The 16,613-nt window shown below is 41.5% G+C and overlaps 1 protein-coding gene across 1 annotated transcript in view; it reads right to left on the bottom strand.

Annotated features, from left to right (window-relative positions):
* The window catches only part of vipr1b (vasoactive intestinal peptide receptor 1b), a 36,816-nt gene that overhangs the window by 12,093 nt on the left and 8,110 nt on the right, over positions 1–16,613 (bottom strand). Inside the window, exons 3-5 of the mRNA XM_062479856.1 lie at positions 13,894–14,004; positions 4,008–4,108; positions 1,621–1,718 (exon numbers count right to left, since the gene is read on the bottom strand). Coding sequence (XP_062335840.1) covers positions 1,621–1,718; positions 4,008–4,108; positions 13,894–14,004 — 310 coding nt within the window. The remainder of the gene's footprint in view (positions 1–1,620; positions 1,719–4,007; positions 4,109–13,893; positions 14,005–16,613) is intronic.

The raw sequence follows: 16,613 nt of genomic DNA, 5'->3' as shown, positions 1-16,613 counted from the left end.
CCCATTGGCTGCGCGCAGTTGAAGTAAAACCGGCGCGAGAAACCGTGGAAATGAACGGAGCGTCCACCAGAAAACACAAGGAAGAAGTCAAACGAAGCATAGCGGATCATAGGAGGTAATAAGAGCTAGCTCGAGTAGTAAAGTAAAAAGTAAACTTAATGCGGCGGTGGTTAGGACAAACCTCTGGGGGCGAGAAGAGGAACGAGGCAGGGGATGAGGATATTGATAGCACTAGAGAAACGAAGAAAAGAAAATGTAATGCCAAATGGCTGACGGGTCGGGAATGGCTTGTGTTTGACAATGAAAATGTTGTCATGTTTTGTAAGGATTGCCGCATATAGTCTACGCATAAGAAAAATTATGTTGCTTACTGACACAGTCTAGTGTCATGTAAATACACTGTTCTTAATAAAGAGTATATTAGGTCAGTTTAATTAATGCCTGCTTAGGACAAAACGTTACTGTAAATGCATGGGCAGGAGTCAATCTCATCATGACGCGAATGGACGTTTTAGCCATTTACAATAAATCGTGTCCTTACTTAGTCACGTGTTGGTGATTTCACATACCCTTGCATCATACTTATGTGCTTCATTTTATTTCATTTTCTGTGTTTTTCATGCCAACAATGTTAATAAAATGATCAAATTCATTCAGTGAAACTCATAATTGTTCTTATTTTCACCGGAAAGAATTTGGCTAGTGGAAATTCTGATTGGCTGGTAACTTTAGAAAGTTACCAGCCAAATTGGCTGGTGAACAAAAAAGTTAATTTAGAACCCTGCATCCTTGATATTAGAATGTAATTATTTTTGTGAAGTCTTCAATAAATCATGTAGGTGTCAAGCGAGTGCAATATCTGTTCATTTAGTCAGACCTCCAGGAGAAGAAAAAAAAGAAATATATATGAAACCATCTGAATGATTTTAAAGAGCCCTCTTTAAAAAAGGAAGTGATATCATTGGTACTGAAAGACTAATATTAAACATTTAGATAAGAACATGGCCACTTCAGATGACCCAGTCAAGAATAATAAAGTAAAAAATATATAAATGTCTAACTCACAGTCACACATACTCCCATAATGTGAAATATTATAACACTTATCCAATAGGGACACACAGGAGGAACTTCAGTCAAATGCTTTACAAGCGAGCTATTCCAATATCTGGGGACCCTCATGTCAGGAAGTAAGCTTTTCTCCTCATATCAACTAGCTTTGTCTTTGCAGAGAACCACTCTGGAGGTGGTGCTATTAGAACAACAGGTTGGGCTCAGAACGCTCTCCCCAGGGACATCCCTGGCTGTCTACAGCTGTCTCCATTAGATACTGAACCAGCCGTTAAATAAGTTGTTCAATCCGATTAATTCAGTAAAACAAATCCTGTTTGAAGTAAAGCATCAATGAAGCGTAAAGGACAGAGAGGGGAGAGATGCTCCAGCCAGCCCTGGGCTATTCATTAAGGTTTTAGCAGGGACTAAATAAGATCACTGGTGTTTTGCTGAACGATGGCTTTGCTGGTAACTGAAAGCTGGATCTTTTTAACATACGTTTACAAAGAAAATAACCTTGTTATTTTCAAATGGGTGTTCTGGCACTAGGAAGTGTGACAGACTTACCTGAATATACACAGTATGATGATAGCTGTGATGAGGGAGATTAAAGAAACACTGTGGCCAATAGTATAACCAATCTTCACTTGCGAGAAGAATTTTCCCTGCGGAAAAAAACAACAGCAATAGGTTATCCCACTACCTTAACATTTTATGAACAACTCAAGGATTTTAAATATAGAAATCACATTGGCTTCGTGAATTGGATTCATATTTGTATGATATAACCTGAAATAATAAACATGTTACATTAAGTGTGCCTTCAAACAAACAAAAAACAAAAGAAACTACAAAGAAATCATGATTTTTTGAAGCCTGTTTTAACACAAGTGCGGATCAATTGTTATAGGTCACACCCCCTAATTAGATAGTATTGATCTTTGTCTCAAAGCAAAAAGACTAAGAGGAGTAGGTCAAAACAAGGTCGTTCAGAAGAAGATTGGGGATATGCATGAATCTGTCTCCAGTATTGTTTTGCAGCTGGATCTCTTTCAGGGCCACAGAGGAACACAAGCATACAGAACGGGATTGGCATCAGACCACAGCAGCTTGATTCATATTTTTTACTCTAGACGGATCGGAGGAGTGCATGTACTACATGAATCACAACAGGGTCGATCTTTTCATTTATGGACCTTAAAAGGATTTACCATGAACATACGGCTGAACAATAGTTGTTTTTCTCAAAGTTCTTCCATTTCTGCAAGGCTGAATGCCTTCGGGCGGTTTTCATCGCTGGCCTTCAAACCACCAGCCTTCTCCCGTAGCTCAGAACCTGACAACCCATTCAATTTACCTAACATTGTGTTTTCCCTCCAGAACCTCCTTATTTTATCACCATCTATGCCTTTGGACGTTTGGGAGAAATAAAATGCTTTAACGTTGGGTAACCCTAATCCTTATGGGTAGTTCAAGTCTCACCTTCTATTACCTGATTAATACATCACATTTGAATTCCCTTTGTTATTTTTACATTACTATTATTCTTTGATATGGATTATTGTATTGCATTGTCTTGTAGGTATTCCTTAATTTCCCCAATGTGTGTTCCCCATGTTCTGTGCTTAGACTAGGACGATCAGGACCAAGTATAAAACAAGAACTGACTTTATTCATCCACCTGCTTTGCTGTACATCAGCTTATGTTTCTTATCAATGTGTTCTTTTCTGGATTCCCTATAAACACGAGCTCTCTGACCTTCTTTTCATCGTTCCTCTTTCTGTGATCTATTCCTGAGTCCTACTTCTTGTCTCAAGTTACTCTCTCTCTCTCTCTATGTCTCTCTCTCTCCACTCACCAGACTGACCTGTTTTACTTCCACAACGTTTCAGACACTTGGATCAACAGGAAGAGCAGTGCCATGTCTTCAACTTGAGGTGGTGTTGCACAGACTGGGAGGGAGAGTTCAACATCAAATTCCTTTTAAAAGTCCAGGAAGATCCCTCTGGACTCTGCCAGGCATACTAATGAGGTGTTGTGGGTGACTTTGGGGATGGGAGTGCCCAACTGAGAAAGCTCTTACCACCCCGTAGAGCTCGTTCAATCTTCAGCTAGCTAGCCGTGTTGTAAACCGCCCCACAGATTAGCTGCCTCATACAGTATGCAAAGCCAGCATGCAAAGCCTTTCAAACATATACACACAAAACAACAAGCATGCTTTAATTCATTGGGACAGGTCCCGGAAAAAAGGAACTTCATCGTAAAGACCCACAGAACGATGGAAACAGAGAATTATGAAAAAGGGACCCTGTCTTGTCTATCTGAATCAGAAGGGATTTGCTTCAATAAACAGATGTGTGCTGACAGGCTTGTAGGCTTGGCATCTCAGGTCATTCAGAGGCTTTTTGATGCCCTTGTTGAAGCCATGAATATTTCATCAGCACTTAATCACCTATTGCTGAAACAAAGTGAATTCCTTCTGTGTAAATATTCAGTACTTTGGCCTCTGGTTCAAATTCATGTTGACATCTGTAAAGAGGTCCATACCATCAGTCTTGAAATAATTTCAGTTTTATAGTCATTCTTTTTGCAAAGACTGTTACAATATACAAATCTCATGTTCAGACAATTACCTTCTGCACTGGCTTTGGAAGCCATTTTCTAAATGCCACACATGAAAAGTTAATAGAAACATTACATTCAGCCCTGTGACCTGCACAGTTGAATCATTAAGTCAATAATGGTATTTGAAACAAGAGGAAGTGTTTGGTTGTAAATGGCTGACAACAGAGTAAAAAGGCAGCCATATTCAAGGTCATTTTTACTTACATTGGACAAATCACCCACTGAGAAATAGAGATACCTTCTGTCTTTGCATATGGCTATCATTTCACTGACTGTGAAATGATAGCCCGTCTGTGTAAAAGGAAGGCAGTGGAGGCAGCGTACTCACGTCATCGCCCGTGTTGTTCATGTCGTACCCACAGTTCAGAGCAATGTCAATGGGGTGCATCTCTGTCCAGCCAGCTGTGGTGCAGGTCTTAGATAGATTCACTGGGGAGGACAGAGGGAGGAAAGTTGAGGGCCAGAGCTGCCTTTCACGCGCTCCTCCCTTCAGCCCTGTCCAAAGCCCTGTCTCCATTCAGACCTCCAACAGTCAGATTGTCACTCCAGCTAAGGTTTGTATCGAAGTATACTGAGCGGTTAAGGAATCGGGCTATTAATCAGAAGTTTGCCGGTTTGATTCCCGGCCGTGCAAAATTACGTTGTGTCCTTGGGCAAGGCACTTCACCCTACTTGCCTCGGGGAGAATGTCCCTGTACTTACTGTAAGTCGCTCTGGATAAGAGCGTCTACTAAATGACTAAATGTAATGTATATTCCTATCAACTATACTTGATGATGACTCTCCTCAATGATGATGACTCTCAATCAATCATGCCATGTAGGGTGCCATAAATCACAGGTATCGCTGTTGATTCAACGAGGCTTATCTATTCTTTCGAATTTGCATGACCCCGAATCACATTCACACGCTACATGAGTGTAGCGTGTGAATTTACATTTACATTTACATTTAGTCATTTAGCAGACGCTCTTATCCAGAGCGACTTACAGTAAGTACAGGGACATTCCCCCGAGGCAAGTAGGGTGAAGTGCCTTGCCCAAGGACACAACGTCAGTTGGCATGAATCGAACTGGCAACCTTCGGATTACTAGCCCGATTCCCTAACCGCTCAGCCACCTGACTCCCTGAATGTGAGTGCCATCAGCATAGCCAAGACCTGTGTGAGGAGTCGTCAGTGAGTCATGCTGCGATGTTGCCTGTGATTGAAGGCTGTTTTGTGTTGTAGGTAGGGAGGTTGGCACCTTGGAGGAACACACAGGGATGCTAATTAAAAGGGAGAGTTTCATATAAAACGCATCAGAGGCGTTTTTGTTAGGCAGGTTGTTTAGGTGCATTTCTCTCAGTCTAAACAGGTGCCTGGATGGAACTCAGCAATGAAGAGGCACTCACAATCACTCACAGAGCTTTAGACTGAAGGCCACTGTAAAAAGCATTAATCAATGACAAACCCTGGCAATGCTTTTAGCCCTGCACTAAGATATGGTAAGAATATTTCCAATTCAATACTAACAATCTGGTCGGTGCCTTTTATAGATCACCGATGGAGACATGAAGGACGTGCATTTAGTTTTAAAATTTGTTTTTTTCATTTGCAATTGTTGTGAAAAAAATACCAATTTGTGAATTTGAAGATATTGGAAAAGGTAAGTACGTATATCTGTAAAACCTCTATCAGTGTGGCTACTCACAGACCACAATTTAGATTAACCTGAAAATAAAGCGAAGTCTATTTCAGTAACATGTCTATTGTCTTCTGGCTCCAACACGGATGAAGGATGGATGAAGGCGCAAGAGAATAGTGTGAGTGTGTCTCAGGATAAAAGGTCTCTGCTGGAGGCTCATTGCTAAACATGAGAAAGTTCCAGGGCCAATTACAGATGGTGAGATTCTCTGTTCTGTCCTCTAGTCACAGAACTCAAAGCTATTCCCCTGTCCACATGCATCACGCAAACGCAAAATCAGGCTCTTCAGCACATGCAGTGCTGTATGGAGCTGACGGAAGACATCAATTATAACGCGAGTTCACTTCTAACGGGATGGGTGAAGCAAAGCATGAAGGAACAAGGAGCCGTTGTCAGGATTGGACACTTTGCTGCCGGAATAAATCACTCTAATGTGGGCCACTTTGAAAAACTTTGCTTGAAACCAACCAAATGAGAAAATCCCAATTTCTTTTCTATTTTTTAAATGACAAAAGTTTAATTACATCTCAAGTGTGGTTAGCAAGCCATTTGTTTTTTCAAATGAACTGCAGAGAATCTGCAATCAATTTAGCTATTTAGCACAGTCCCTTGATGTAAAATGACTCTCCAGGCACAGTGTTGCATGTCTCTTGTCCCCAGCAAACCGCCCATCCCTACTCTTCCACCACATGCCTCTGGACACTCATGAAGCGCTGACTGCTGGGCTGAATATAGACTCTGTACCCTGACAGTGAAATGATGTATGAATAAAACAAGATCGATCTATGCATAGTACAACTGACATGAGAAAACCAGAAAAAAGTGAGACAAAATCAGTTTGCAGTAAATCCCTGGGTTTCCCACTTCAGTGTGATAGATCACCTTCATGATGGACACCACAGGAAACATTGGTTGAAGAAAAGCAACGTTAAATCAACTTGTTTATTGGGACTGCGCTAAAACTGGAGTGTCAAATAAATCAATGTTCACCTGGTTTTGTTTCCTGTGGTAAATTTAGAGAAGATGGTTCCTGTCAATATGCTCCAGGTGGCTTAACCAAAATACATCTAATTAACAAGTAGCCGTTTCTGAGGATGCATGCAATCACAAACAGACACAAACAGACACAAATACACCCCTATCTTGTTTTGCCGCAAAAAAACGACAAATATTTAATTGAATCTGACAAATAAATTGCCATCAAAGCCAACCAAAGAAGGCTTAGAGATCCATCAATGATAATAACTAATAAACTGATAAACTGAACTGGTTGAAAGGGCACTGACAGGAACGAGTCATTTGGGACGACACCATCTGAGGGTATTTTAGTCTGTCAACACCCCAAAAATCCAATTTACTTTCTGTATATCCTACAGCAGTATCATCATCCTGAAAAAGATGTCAGACAAGTGCTCTGGACAGTAGGTACAGTGGGGGTCAAATGGCTGAGCGGTTAGGGAATCGGGCTATTACGTAATCAGAAGGTTGCCGGTTCGATTCCTGGCCGTGCCAAATGACGTTGTGTCCTTGTGCAAGGCACTTCACCCTACTTGCCTCGGGGGAATGTCCCTGTTCTTACTGTAAGTCGCTCTGGATAAGAGCGTCTGCTGCATGACCACATGTAAATGTACTTGCATCCACCATGGACTGTAGATGAAAATAGGCCTTAGCAACACAAGGCATTAGTAAGAACCAAACCAAGAGTTCAATTCAGGAAGTCAAATCCCCTGATGCTTCAACAATTGTTTATAGTTAATAATTATATAATTACTGTTGGTAAACATTAGATGGTAAACATTACTAAAGAGATAAGCCTGTAGGATATGACAGACCTGTGCACCATATTTGCTTATGGCCTCTTGGTTTTGCTTGTGACAGTGTTTGCTTTTAGACCAACAGGACCCTCTTTGTCTGCAGCCTTAGATCTACCTCATATACTTCCACATTTTTATGCAAAAACACACACCTATTCATCCTCAATAACTGCACCCTCCAAAGCTATTTTTCTGGGCCAAACTAGCTGTCAAAATGCCACAGAGACCATTTGGAGCATAGCGCCCTACTAATCCCGAACATTCAACAGCCCGTTATCAATCTTAATAGCGTAATCTGTCCATTCTCATGCAGCGACAGCATGAGAATCTATAATAAATCTATAGGTGCCTGTTGTCAAGGCGTCCGGTTGCATAGCACACCAGAGCATTAACAGAGCCAGGAGCGTAGGCTGACTTCAATAAGCCCATACTTAGTAAATTCTACCAATTTTTTATAGAAACAAACTGACATAAATATAGCCTTCTAACTTGACATGCACAGTAGGATACACACAGCCAAGTATAAGGGTAGATAGTCAGATGCAAAGAGACCAAAGTTCTGTTATCTTCAAAAAAATAAAATCAACATTTATTTGTATAGCCCTTTTTATAAGACGTTACAGAGGGCTTCACATACGCCCACAGAACTGTACCTCAACCAACCTAAATCTTATTTTCACTCCAACTGTTAATTCAGGACCTCCTACTGGTCTATCCATTAGGTGGAGCAACATTTTCCAACCCTATTGACATCCACTTTTAGAAGAGAACCAAGAACAACAGTGCGCAGAGATGAGTGATTTCAACTGGCATCACAACAGGGATTCACCCACCCTACATAGAGAAAGGCTACTGTAAAGGGTTTAAGATGGTTTCAGCTGTGAAGAGTGTAATGGTTACACTCTCCACTCTCCACTAAACACTAACCACCTCTGCTACCTCACAGGTTCGAAGGTGTGGAGTGGAAAGCATGCCTTTGCTTTGTTTCAACTACAAGCCCCGTTGCTGTCTCGACAAACCCACATCACTCGTAACAGGACAAGCGGCAGCCTCTTCGCGCCCGGCTCAAACATAGTCTGCCTAATGACGGTTCAGCCTGACATCCGAGAGCAAAAACCTTTGAAAAAGCAATATAACAATCTTGTTTTTAGTGGCATGCAGCCCTTTCATCATCTAGTGCTATTGATATAGAATAGTATTAGTTGACATGTTGTTCCTGTTCCTCTGGGGCTACACTACAGTAGGCAGTGATGAAAGAAAGGTAAACCATGTTCCACTAGAATCCTGCGAGTCTCCTTGGTTTAAATGACCGGTCATCCAACCTGTGACTCATTCTCTATTCCTCCTCTCTCAACCTGCAGTGAATCACCTACATTCTTGAACCAAGCAGCTCACCGATATCCTTTAAATGGAAATAGCATACTTGTGAAAGCTTACTGTACTCTAAGGAAGCAGTGTGGCTCATTATTAAGCTTCAAGATGTCCAGAGGACCACTGGTGGAACGAGGTAATCTATCAACAGAATCTGAAGGACATCTGGGTAAATACCAGTCAAGCAATATTCTTTACAACAAAAAGTTTTTTTCCCCTTGCGGTTCCACAAGTAATTTATTTTCTTGCTCATGAAGATCCATATCTAAGATGAGGTCAGACACATAATAGCTAAAGATGCATCTTCACTTCCCATTATTATTATTATTTAATTTGCACACAATCATTGGTGTAACTTGCCAGAAAATGTGATGGATGATCATTCCAATACAGTTTATACTATCTTAACTTTTAATGAGCTAAAAAAGAAAGTTTTAGGCCAGAGAGATGGTTGTCTTTTGTCGCACACAGGAAAGATACTTCCTTCCCTTCACGTGGCAAGAACATCTTGCAAAATCAGGTCACGTAACAAGGGTGTGTGTGTGCACGTGCTTGTGTGAGGGTGTCTAGTCGCCATTGTACAAGTTTATATCTTGTAGCTGTGTGCGTCTATGAGTGAATGTGTGTCTATGTGCGTACATCTATGTGTGTGAATCTACGAATTAATATGTGTCTGTGTGTGCGTGTCTATGAGTGAATGTGTGTGTGTGCACGTGCGTCTACGAGTGAATGTGTGTCTATGTGCGTGCATCTGTGTGTGTGAATCTACGAATGAATATGTGTCTGTGTGTGCGTGTCTATAAGTGAATGTGTGTGTGTGCGTTGGGTGAGTGTGTGTGTGTGTTGGGTGAGTGTGTGTGTGTGTTGGGTGAGTGTGTGTGTGTGTTGGGTGTGTGTGTGTGTGTGTTGGGTGTGTGTGTGTGTGTTGGGTGTGTGTGTGTGTGTTGGGTGTGTGTGTGTGTGTGTTGGGTGAATGTGTGTGTGTTGGGTGTGTTGGGTGTGTGTGTGTGTTGGGTGTGTGTGTTGGGTGTGTGTGTGTGTGTGTTGGGTGTGTTGGGTGAAAGTGTGTGTGTTGGGTGTGTTGGGTGTGTGTGTGTGTTGGGTGTGTGTGTTGTGTGAGTTGGGTGAATGTGTGTGTGTTGGGTGTGTGTGTGTTGGGTGTGTTGGGTGTGTGTGTGTGTGTGTGTTGGGTGTGTGTGTGAGTGTGTGTGTGTGTTGGGTGAGTGTGTGTGTGTGTTGGGTGTGTGTGTGTTGGGTGTGTGTGTGTATGTGAGGTCTGAGTGTGGCCGTGTGTGGACGGGCGCTCCAGTGGAACACGGCTCCCGAGTCTGAGCAGTCTGCTGTCTCCTGTCTGTCTCCCCCCCGCTGAGCAGTCTGCTGTCTCCTGTCTGTCTCCCCCACTGGGGGGGGGGGGGGGGGGCGCTGCCGTCGGCAACAGCGCTAAGGACGCTCCACCCGGTCGGTCCAGCCATGGCACCGTGAAGTGTGAAAGAGAGAGGCCCTGAATTTGTTTCCAGTCGGCATGGCAACGTCAAAGTGGCTGCTGTGTGGGGCACCAGGTTGGGAGGGCCACGCTAAACTTATCTCTAGCTGTGGCTGGCATTGTCCTTTTGTACATGTTTGCTGTCGTTTTAAAACGGCCAATAATAAGCGCAGCTAGTTCAGGCAGGGCAATCGGGCAGCGGGCGTCATCCATTTATCAGGGACGTAAGGCGTCTTACTCCACCTTCCTTTCCTCCGCCCACTACCACACCCATGTTAGCAGCGCATATCCATTGGGCCACGTCCGATAAGTCGTCTTTAAAAGACGCGCGGATACGCACACACACGCACACACTCAGCCCATTTGTTGTATGATCAGTGCTGCTGCCGCCCTCCACCATCCCCTTCTCCCCCATGCTGTCTGTATGTTCTATCCATCAGGGGGATTATATCTCTATTGTTCCCTGCCTCATATGTCATGTATGTATGTGTTGCATCGAGGAGGCAGGGAGTGCTTCCCTTAGATCATCCACTCCGCCAAAGTTAATCTACATGTCCATGTCATGTAACAATAAATACTCAAATCTAATACATGATTGTCTTGACTGAACTACAATGTTATTCCGTTTAAACCAAGGACGTTAAAGACAGATACATTTCCTATAGGATTTCTTCAATCCTTGACATTTAGTGTTCAGACCTCTAAAAGGACAGAAAACTTAACTGGACCCTGGCAGTAACCGAAATCCCATAGTTCCCATACCACTGTCGTTTCTACACAAGTGGCGGACATTTTGTTGAGTTTACCAATTACATTTACATTACGTCATTTAGCAGACGCTCTTATCCAGAGCGACTTACAGTAAGTACAGGGACATTCCCCCTGAGGCAAGTAGGGTGAAGTGCCTTGCCCAAGGACACAACGTCATTTTGCACGGCCGGGAATCGAACTGGCAACCTTCTGATTACTAGCCCGCTTCCCTAACCGCTCAACCACCTGACTCCCCTGACAATTACACGAGGAACAATACTCTGCACCACTGCGTTCTTAGTGAGTGTGAAGTCAGTCTGAATCAGTCAAGCTCTGAGGAATCACTTAGGCATAACTCAACCTACCAGATAGTGCTCTCCAGCCAAATACCTTAAAACGGTTAAACAGTCCTTCTGATTGATCACTTAAAAACAACCATTTCATTTCAACATCTAAGTGTGAGATTTTCCCACCTACCACCACAGTATCGAGTGTGTGTCTGTCAATAATACACTGCCAGAACTGCGTTCCTGAGGGGGTGAATCCCCCAGACTGGAGTATCAGTCTTGCTGATAAACGGGTTCGGTGCCAGGATCTGTGGAAAGACTGTCTCCGGAGAGACAGAATCCCACAGAGAACAACTGAAGCAGGCCTGAGTTGTCCTGTCATCTGTCACGACTGCGGAATACTCAGACAGGCACTGGCACTGCGAAGTTCCAATGCAGAGGTGGAGGGTTTGCCCAGGTCTCACCACCTTCTCTCTCCTGGTCAGTGAGGGAAAGAGGAATGAGACAGGCAGCTGGCTACATTACAGGGCATCCCATGACTGTGAACGCAAATGATTCGATATAGCAAAGCTTGAAGCCTCTATTTAACTTGTGTGAGTTGTAAAAGATTGACGTTTAATTGCTTATTATCTACGATGGACATTAGAATACTTTGCTGAGCCATCGTCTCACAAAAGGAGACTAAAAACAAGTCAAAGGTGTGTAATGTTTCACAGACTACAGATAAAAACACAGCTTACACACACTTAATATGATTTGGGTGCATCAATGGATGTGTATCTTACACTGACCGTGGCAGTAATTTCTCACTATTCTATTAGCTCTCTCACTTCTTACTGCAGGGGGTTTCTGTGTGTTTGAATACAGATTCATGTGTGAAATAAATTTCAATCTCAAGCGACAAGATTCCCAATCAAGAGAATATGCCAAAGAGTGAAAAGCTAATTGTAAGTCTTTGCTGCAAATCTCCACAATTGAGGTGTCTGATTACTTTCTTTGCTCCAAAATCTATCTTCATTCTAATAAATATATAAAATCATCAGGGAAAACCAATTTAACCAACAGTGATCGACTACAAACAGACATGGAATAGCATCTATTCATTTCAGTATGAGACAGCAAACTGTAGGTTTTTAGTTTTAGAGGAATGTTTTCACTCATAGATGCTCTGGTCCACATGTTGTGAGGGCCTACAACCGCCTCTGGCAGCTTTTAGACCACCCACTCCCGTGAAAGCATCATTTAAACCCTTAAAACATGCAGAGTCCTATTTTAGCTTTTAGACCTGACACTTTGGCTCAACACAGCATCATGAGGGGTTTGGAATGCATTCAGGGCCCTCTTGATGCTTTCTTGTGAACCAAGCACACCGTTTAACTGGGATGTGATAATGACTATGAGTGCCATCTGGACACATCCTCTGTGGTAGAGTTTCTGTGTTAGCATGCAGCTTAGCATACGTAGCTTAGCATACGCACACCTCATTATTGGGGCCACTCTGTAGGGGGGATACATAAATGATTTATAGTGTACTGCCTTGGCTTAATGTTTCTTGGATTTTGTGTTATCCATTTAAAATACATTTTCAACAAACTTTACAAAATACCTTGAAAACATCCAAACAGTCGCGAAATGGATGAATACTGTTTCAGAGGTGTGTATCAGCTGTGTCATGTGGCTGAGCAGTTAGGGAATCGAGCTAGTAATCTGGTTCGATTCCCCGCCGTGCAAAATGACATTGTGTCCTTGGGCAAGGCACTTCACCCTACTTGCCTCGGGGGAATGTCCCTGTACTTACTGTAAGTCGCTCTGGATAAGAGTGTCTGCTAAATGTATGTAGTTACTTCATTTTCTAGGTGCAGTGTATAAGCATGTTATTCTGAAAATAAATCCTTTGACTGTGAAATGCAACACCTTTAATTTGATTTAAGTCACGTATTCTGCCAAAACAAGACATTTAACGGACATGATCCTTAAAACATTTTTTTTTTTTTCATCTCTACACTTAAGACATGACAATTTGTCTTTTATGCCAAGTTATACATAAATACACCAGCAGTGAGACCGGATTATTTATGCAAATCAGGGCTGGTATGAGTAATCACAAGATGATATACAATAAGCTCATCTTTCAATAATTCACTGAAAATGTGCTGTTCCTAAACCAGGAATCTCCGATTGCTAATCCATCTGTTCTGCTACCAATAGAATTAAACAGGGGTAAGTATTCTATGTATTCATATGACATAATATCTACCTTTATCTGTCTTATGCTCCATCAGAACGTTCCCTAACCCCCACCTTTGAACAGTTTAGAGTGTATATTGCTGATGTATTTCAGCTAAAAAACACTATCGGTTTGAAATTACTATCTTTTCACTCTCTTTTCTCTCACTGATAATAATACCAACCAGCTACAGTTTTGATGGAAGTCTGTACTGTTGTCTTCTGTCCTGAAGGGACCAGAAAATAACTCAAAGGCAAAATACTGCTACCAAGACTGTGACCACTACAGGACCTCAGAAGCCTGCAGCCTTTGTCTATGATTGTTTTATGAAAGATGACACCGTTTTTCTTGTGTGAAACAGTTCTCTGTTTCTCAATGTTGAGAGCTGAAAATACTCAAGGTGACAACGTTTACAATCACTTCACACCTAGACCTAAATTTGACAATGTGTCGATTTGTGTCTATCTTTAAGAGCCCAATACAACAACTTGCATCATGTTTACATACTTCTTTTGCCACAAAGCTACTTGAAGTTAGCCTACCTTAACCTACTTTGAGGTTAATGGACTGTGTCAAGTGTTGAACGAAATGTTTTACCTTTATGCTGATCACTAAAGTAACTGAAGTAAGTAGGGCAGAATATTGTGACGACTTCTCCAAACTTGGCTGATGGCCAACAGGCGATCGAGTCCCACATCCCTTTGCAACCTGCAAAGAAAAAAGATCGATACAGACATCAAAAAGGGGAGTTCAAATTATAAAATCTTTTAACGAGCTAGTAATCAGAAGGTTGCCGGTTCGATTCCCGGCCATGCCGAATTACGTTGTGTCCTTGGGCAAGGCACTTCACCCTACTTTCCTTGGGGAAAGTAGGGTGATAATGGGAGATAAGAGCGTCTGCTAAATGACTAAATATAACATGGCTGTCTTGCTTGCTGCCATTAAGAGGTATAACAAGTAGTTGTTATTATTTGACTCATTGGAAATACCAAGATTCACAGGTTTACACTTAACATCAAGATCAACATCCTGTTTTACAAATTATCATTAATCAGTCAGAGCATATTCATGTCACGACCAGCACACACGGACATCTTCTACCGATATCATTCAACACCATCTCCAACAAGTACTGAAGTACTGTCTGTTTAGATGTCTATTTGGAGGCATACACAATTCTTCCAGATGCAATCATTTGTGAGTTTCCTAGGTATATAGTCTGTGTCAATAAATGTTAAGTTGAATGATCCTTAGTAGAGCACCTTACTTCTTTCAAAAACACATGACCTGAAAAATAATATCTGTCCCACTTATGCTTCTGATACAAAGTCATAAGTCTGAATGTTATTAAGTCTGAATGTTACTAAGTCTGAATGTTATTAAGTCTGAATGTTATTAAGTCTGAATGTTATTAAGTCTGATTGTTATTAAGTCTGAATGTTATGAAGTCTGAATGTTATCAAGCTATGAAGGTGTGCAGCATAGAATATTAACACACCTAAACCTATGCTATAAATCTGCTTCCTAATCCCAGAGTGCATTTTTCTGTTTGTCAGGAATACAGCTTTTGGCCAACTAGGTTTGTATCAATTAAAATGCTAATTAAAATGGTGCCAAAGAGAGAATGTTAAACAGTTTCATTAAGACAGGTTTATTTCAGGTACTTCAAGATGGAAATGTTGACCGAATGAATTGGCCTGCTTTAACACTTTCAACAAATAAATAAACAAGCAAAACAAGTAGCAGTAAACGTAGAAACCTCGTCAAATTTAAAATAAGTTTGTTTCCTGATCCCCTGAACTTGGAAGGTCACTGAAGACTCGTCAACACTAAATTCATAGCTAAGAATCCTCTTCATAGCTGAGATAGCCCAGTCTACCATACATTATGATTAACGCCGATATATGCAAGTCTGACATATGGAAATGTGGTCTAGGCAGCATGAAGATTAAACTAAGAATTGAAAAATGATCTATGTGTTTGTCATGAGTAATCCCATTGAATCTGGAGCAGTAGAGAATGGAATAGACCTCAGCAACCATCCTCAACACCTCCCACTTCCCCTACAAGTGATTTACTCTACATCCAACCAATATCATGCAAGACTTCGCTGTTATCTTTCCTCACACATTAAAAGGCACGGCATGTAAAATCACTTTTCCACTTCAAGACATAATAGGCTACATTGAGAGTGTGACATTTACATTACATTTAGTCATTTAGCAGACATTAAAAAGGATGCCACCACTGTAAGCAAAATGCTATAAACAACACAGAAAGTCGTTATTTTCAACAACAAATTATTCACCAAAACAAAGACTAAAATACTCCTGCGGATTGTAGCTTTTTCTAGAGGACCATAGAAACCTGTACTGTGTCAGTGGCCACACAATCCTTATCTCCTTAATCACCATTATTTACATAAATCTGCAACTTTATCTACTTCCTCGACAGGAAAATTGGTAGACTGGAAAGGTCACATATCTTCTAATTGGATTTACATAGCCATGGAGCCATGTAATAGAGTATGTTTTTCACTAAGCTCAAAGACTTCTGTGGATGTCACGTTTGCACATCAGATGAAATCTTCCTAATGTTTATGACTTCATAGAACTGACTATATACCGTGGGAAGTGGATAAGATTGTACATGTCTGACGTTCTATGTCATTTATAACGCTAACATTTCTTTCAGAGCATGACACGCACGGCTACAAAAGGTCTAACACGAAATATAGATGTTTACAAAGGGATGTATAGCAGAAGCCAAATGAATCACGTTTATTGTGTGGATTTTTTAAACAGCATACATATTTTCAGCACGTTTTCTAATACTTCACTTTCTCAAAAAAGAAATAATGAGAGATTTTGTTGCTATACGTGACAACAATCACGTTCCCTGGGAAAATCACTGGCGCGTTATAGATACCATTGGGTTGCATGAAAGGACAACATACGGAATTGAAATGGATGGCCTTCACTACAAACGTGAGAGTAAACTGTCATTTGAGTTAACCAGCCATGTTCACTGAGGGTTCTAGAATTGGCATGAGTTTCACTCTGACAGTCCTAACATACTTGAAAGAACCAGCCTACTTTTTCTTCCGTTGGTTCAGTGTGACAGGACGGTCCAACAAGGACAACCTATTTCACACTTCACTGAGTCGAAACAGAAAAGCTCATGTGTGATCACAGGCCTAACGTGCCACAGAGGCAAAACATAAATAAGATTTCTAAAATACGTTAACTCCCAGAACAATAGCTTCCGAGCGATGAGACTAATGTGCTCAATAGGGGCGCCTTTGTTTACATTCAGAA

The sequence above is a fragment of the Osmerus eperlanus genome, chromosome 15, assembly GCF_963692335.1.
Source record: "Osmerus eperlanus chromosome 15, fOsmEpe2.1, whole genome shotgun sequence".
In the NCBI taxonomy this organism is placed as follows: domain Eukaryota; kingdom Metazoa; phylum Chordata; class Actinopteri; order Osmeriformes; family Osmeridae; genus Osmerus; species Osmerus eperlanus.
Note: the sequence above shows the minus strand (reverse complement) of the source record. Positions and strands in the feature narration are given on the sequence as shown.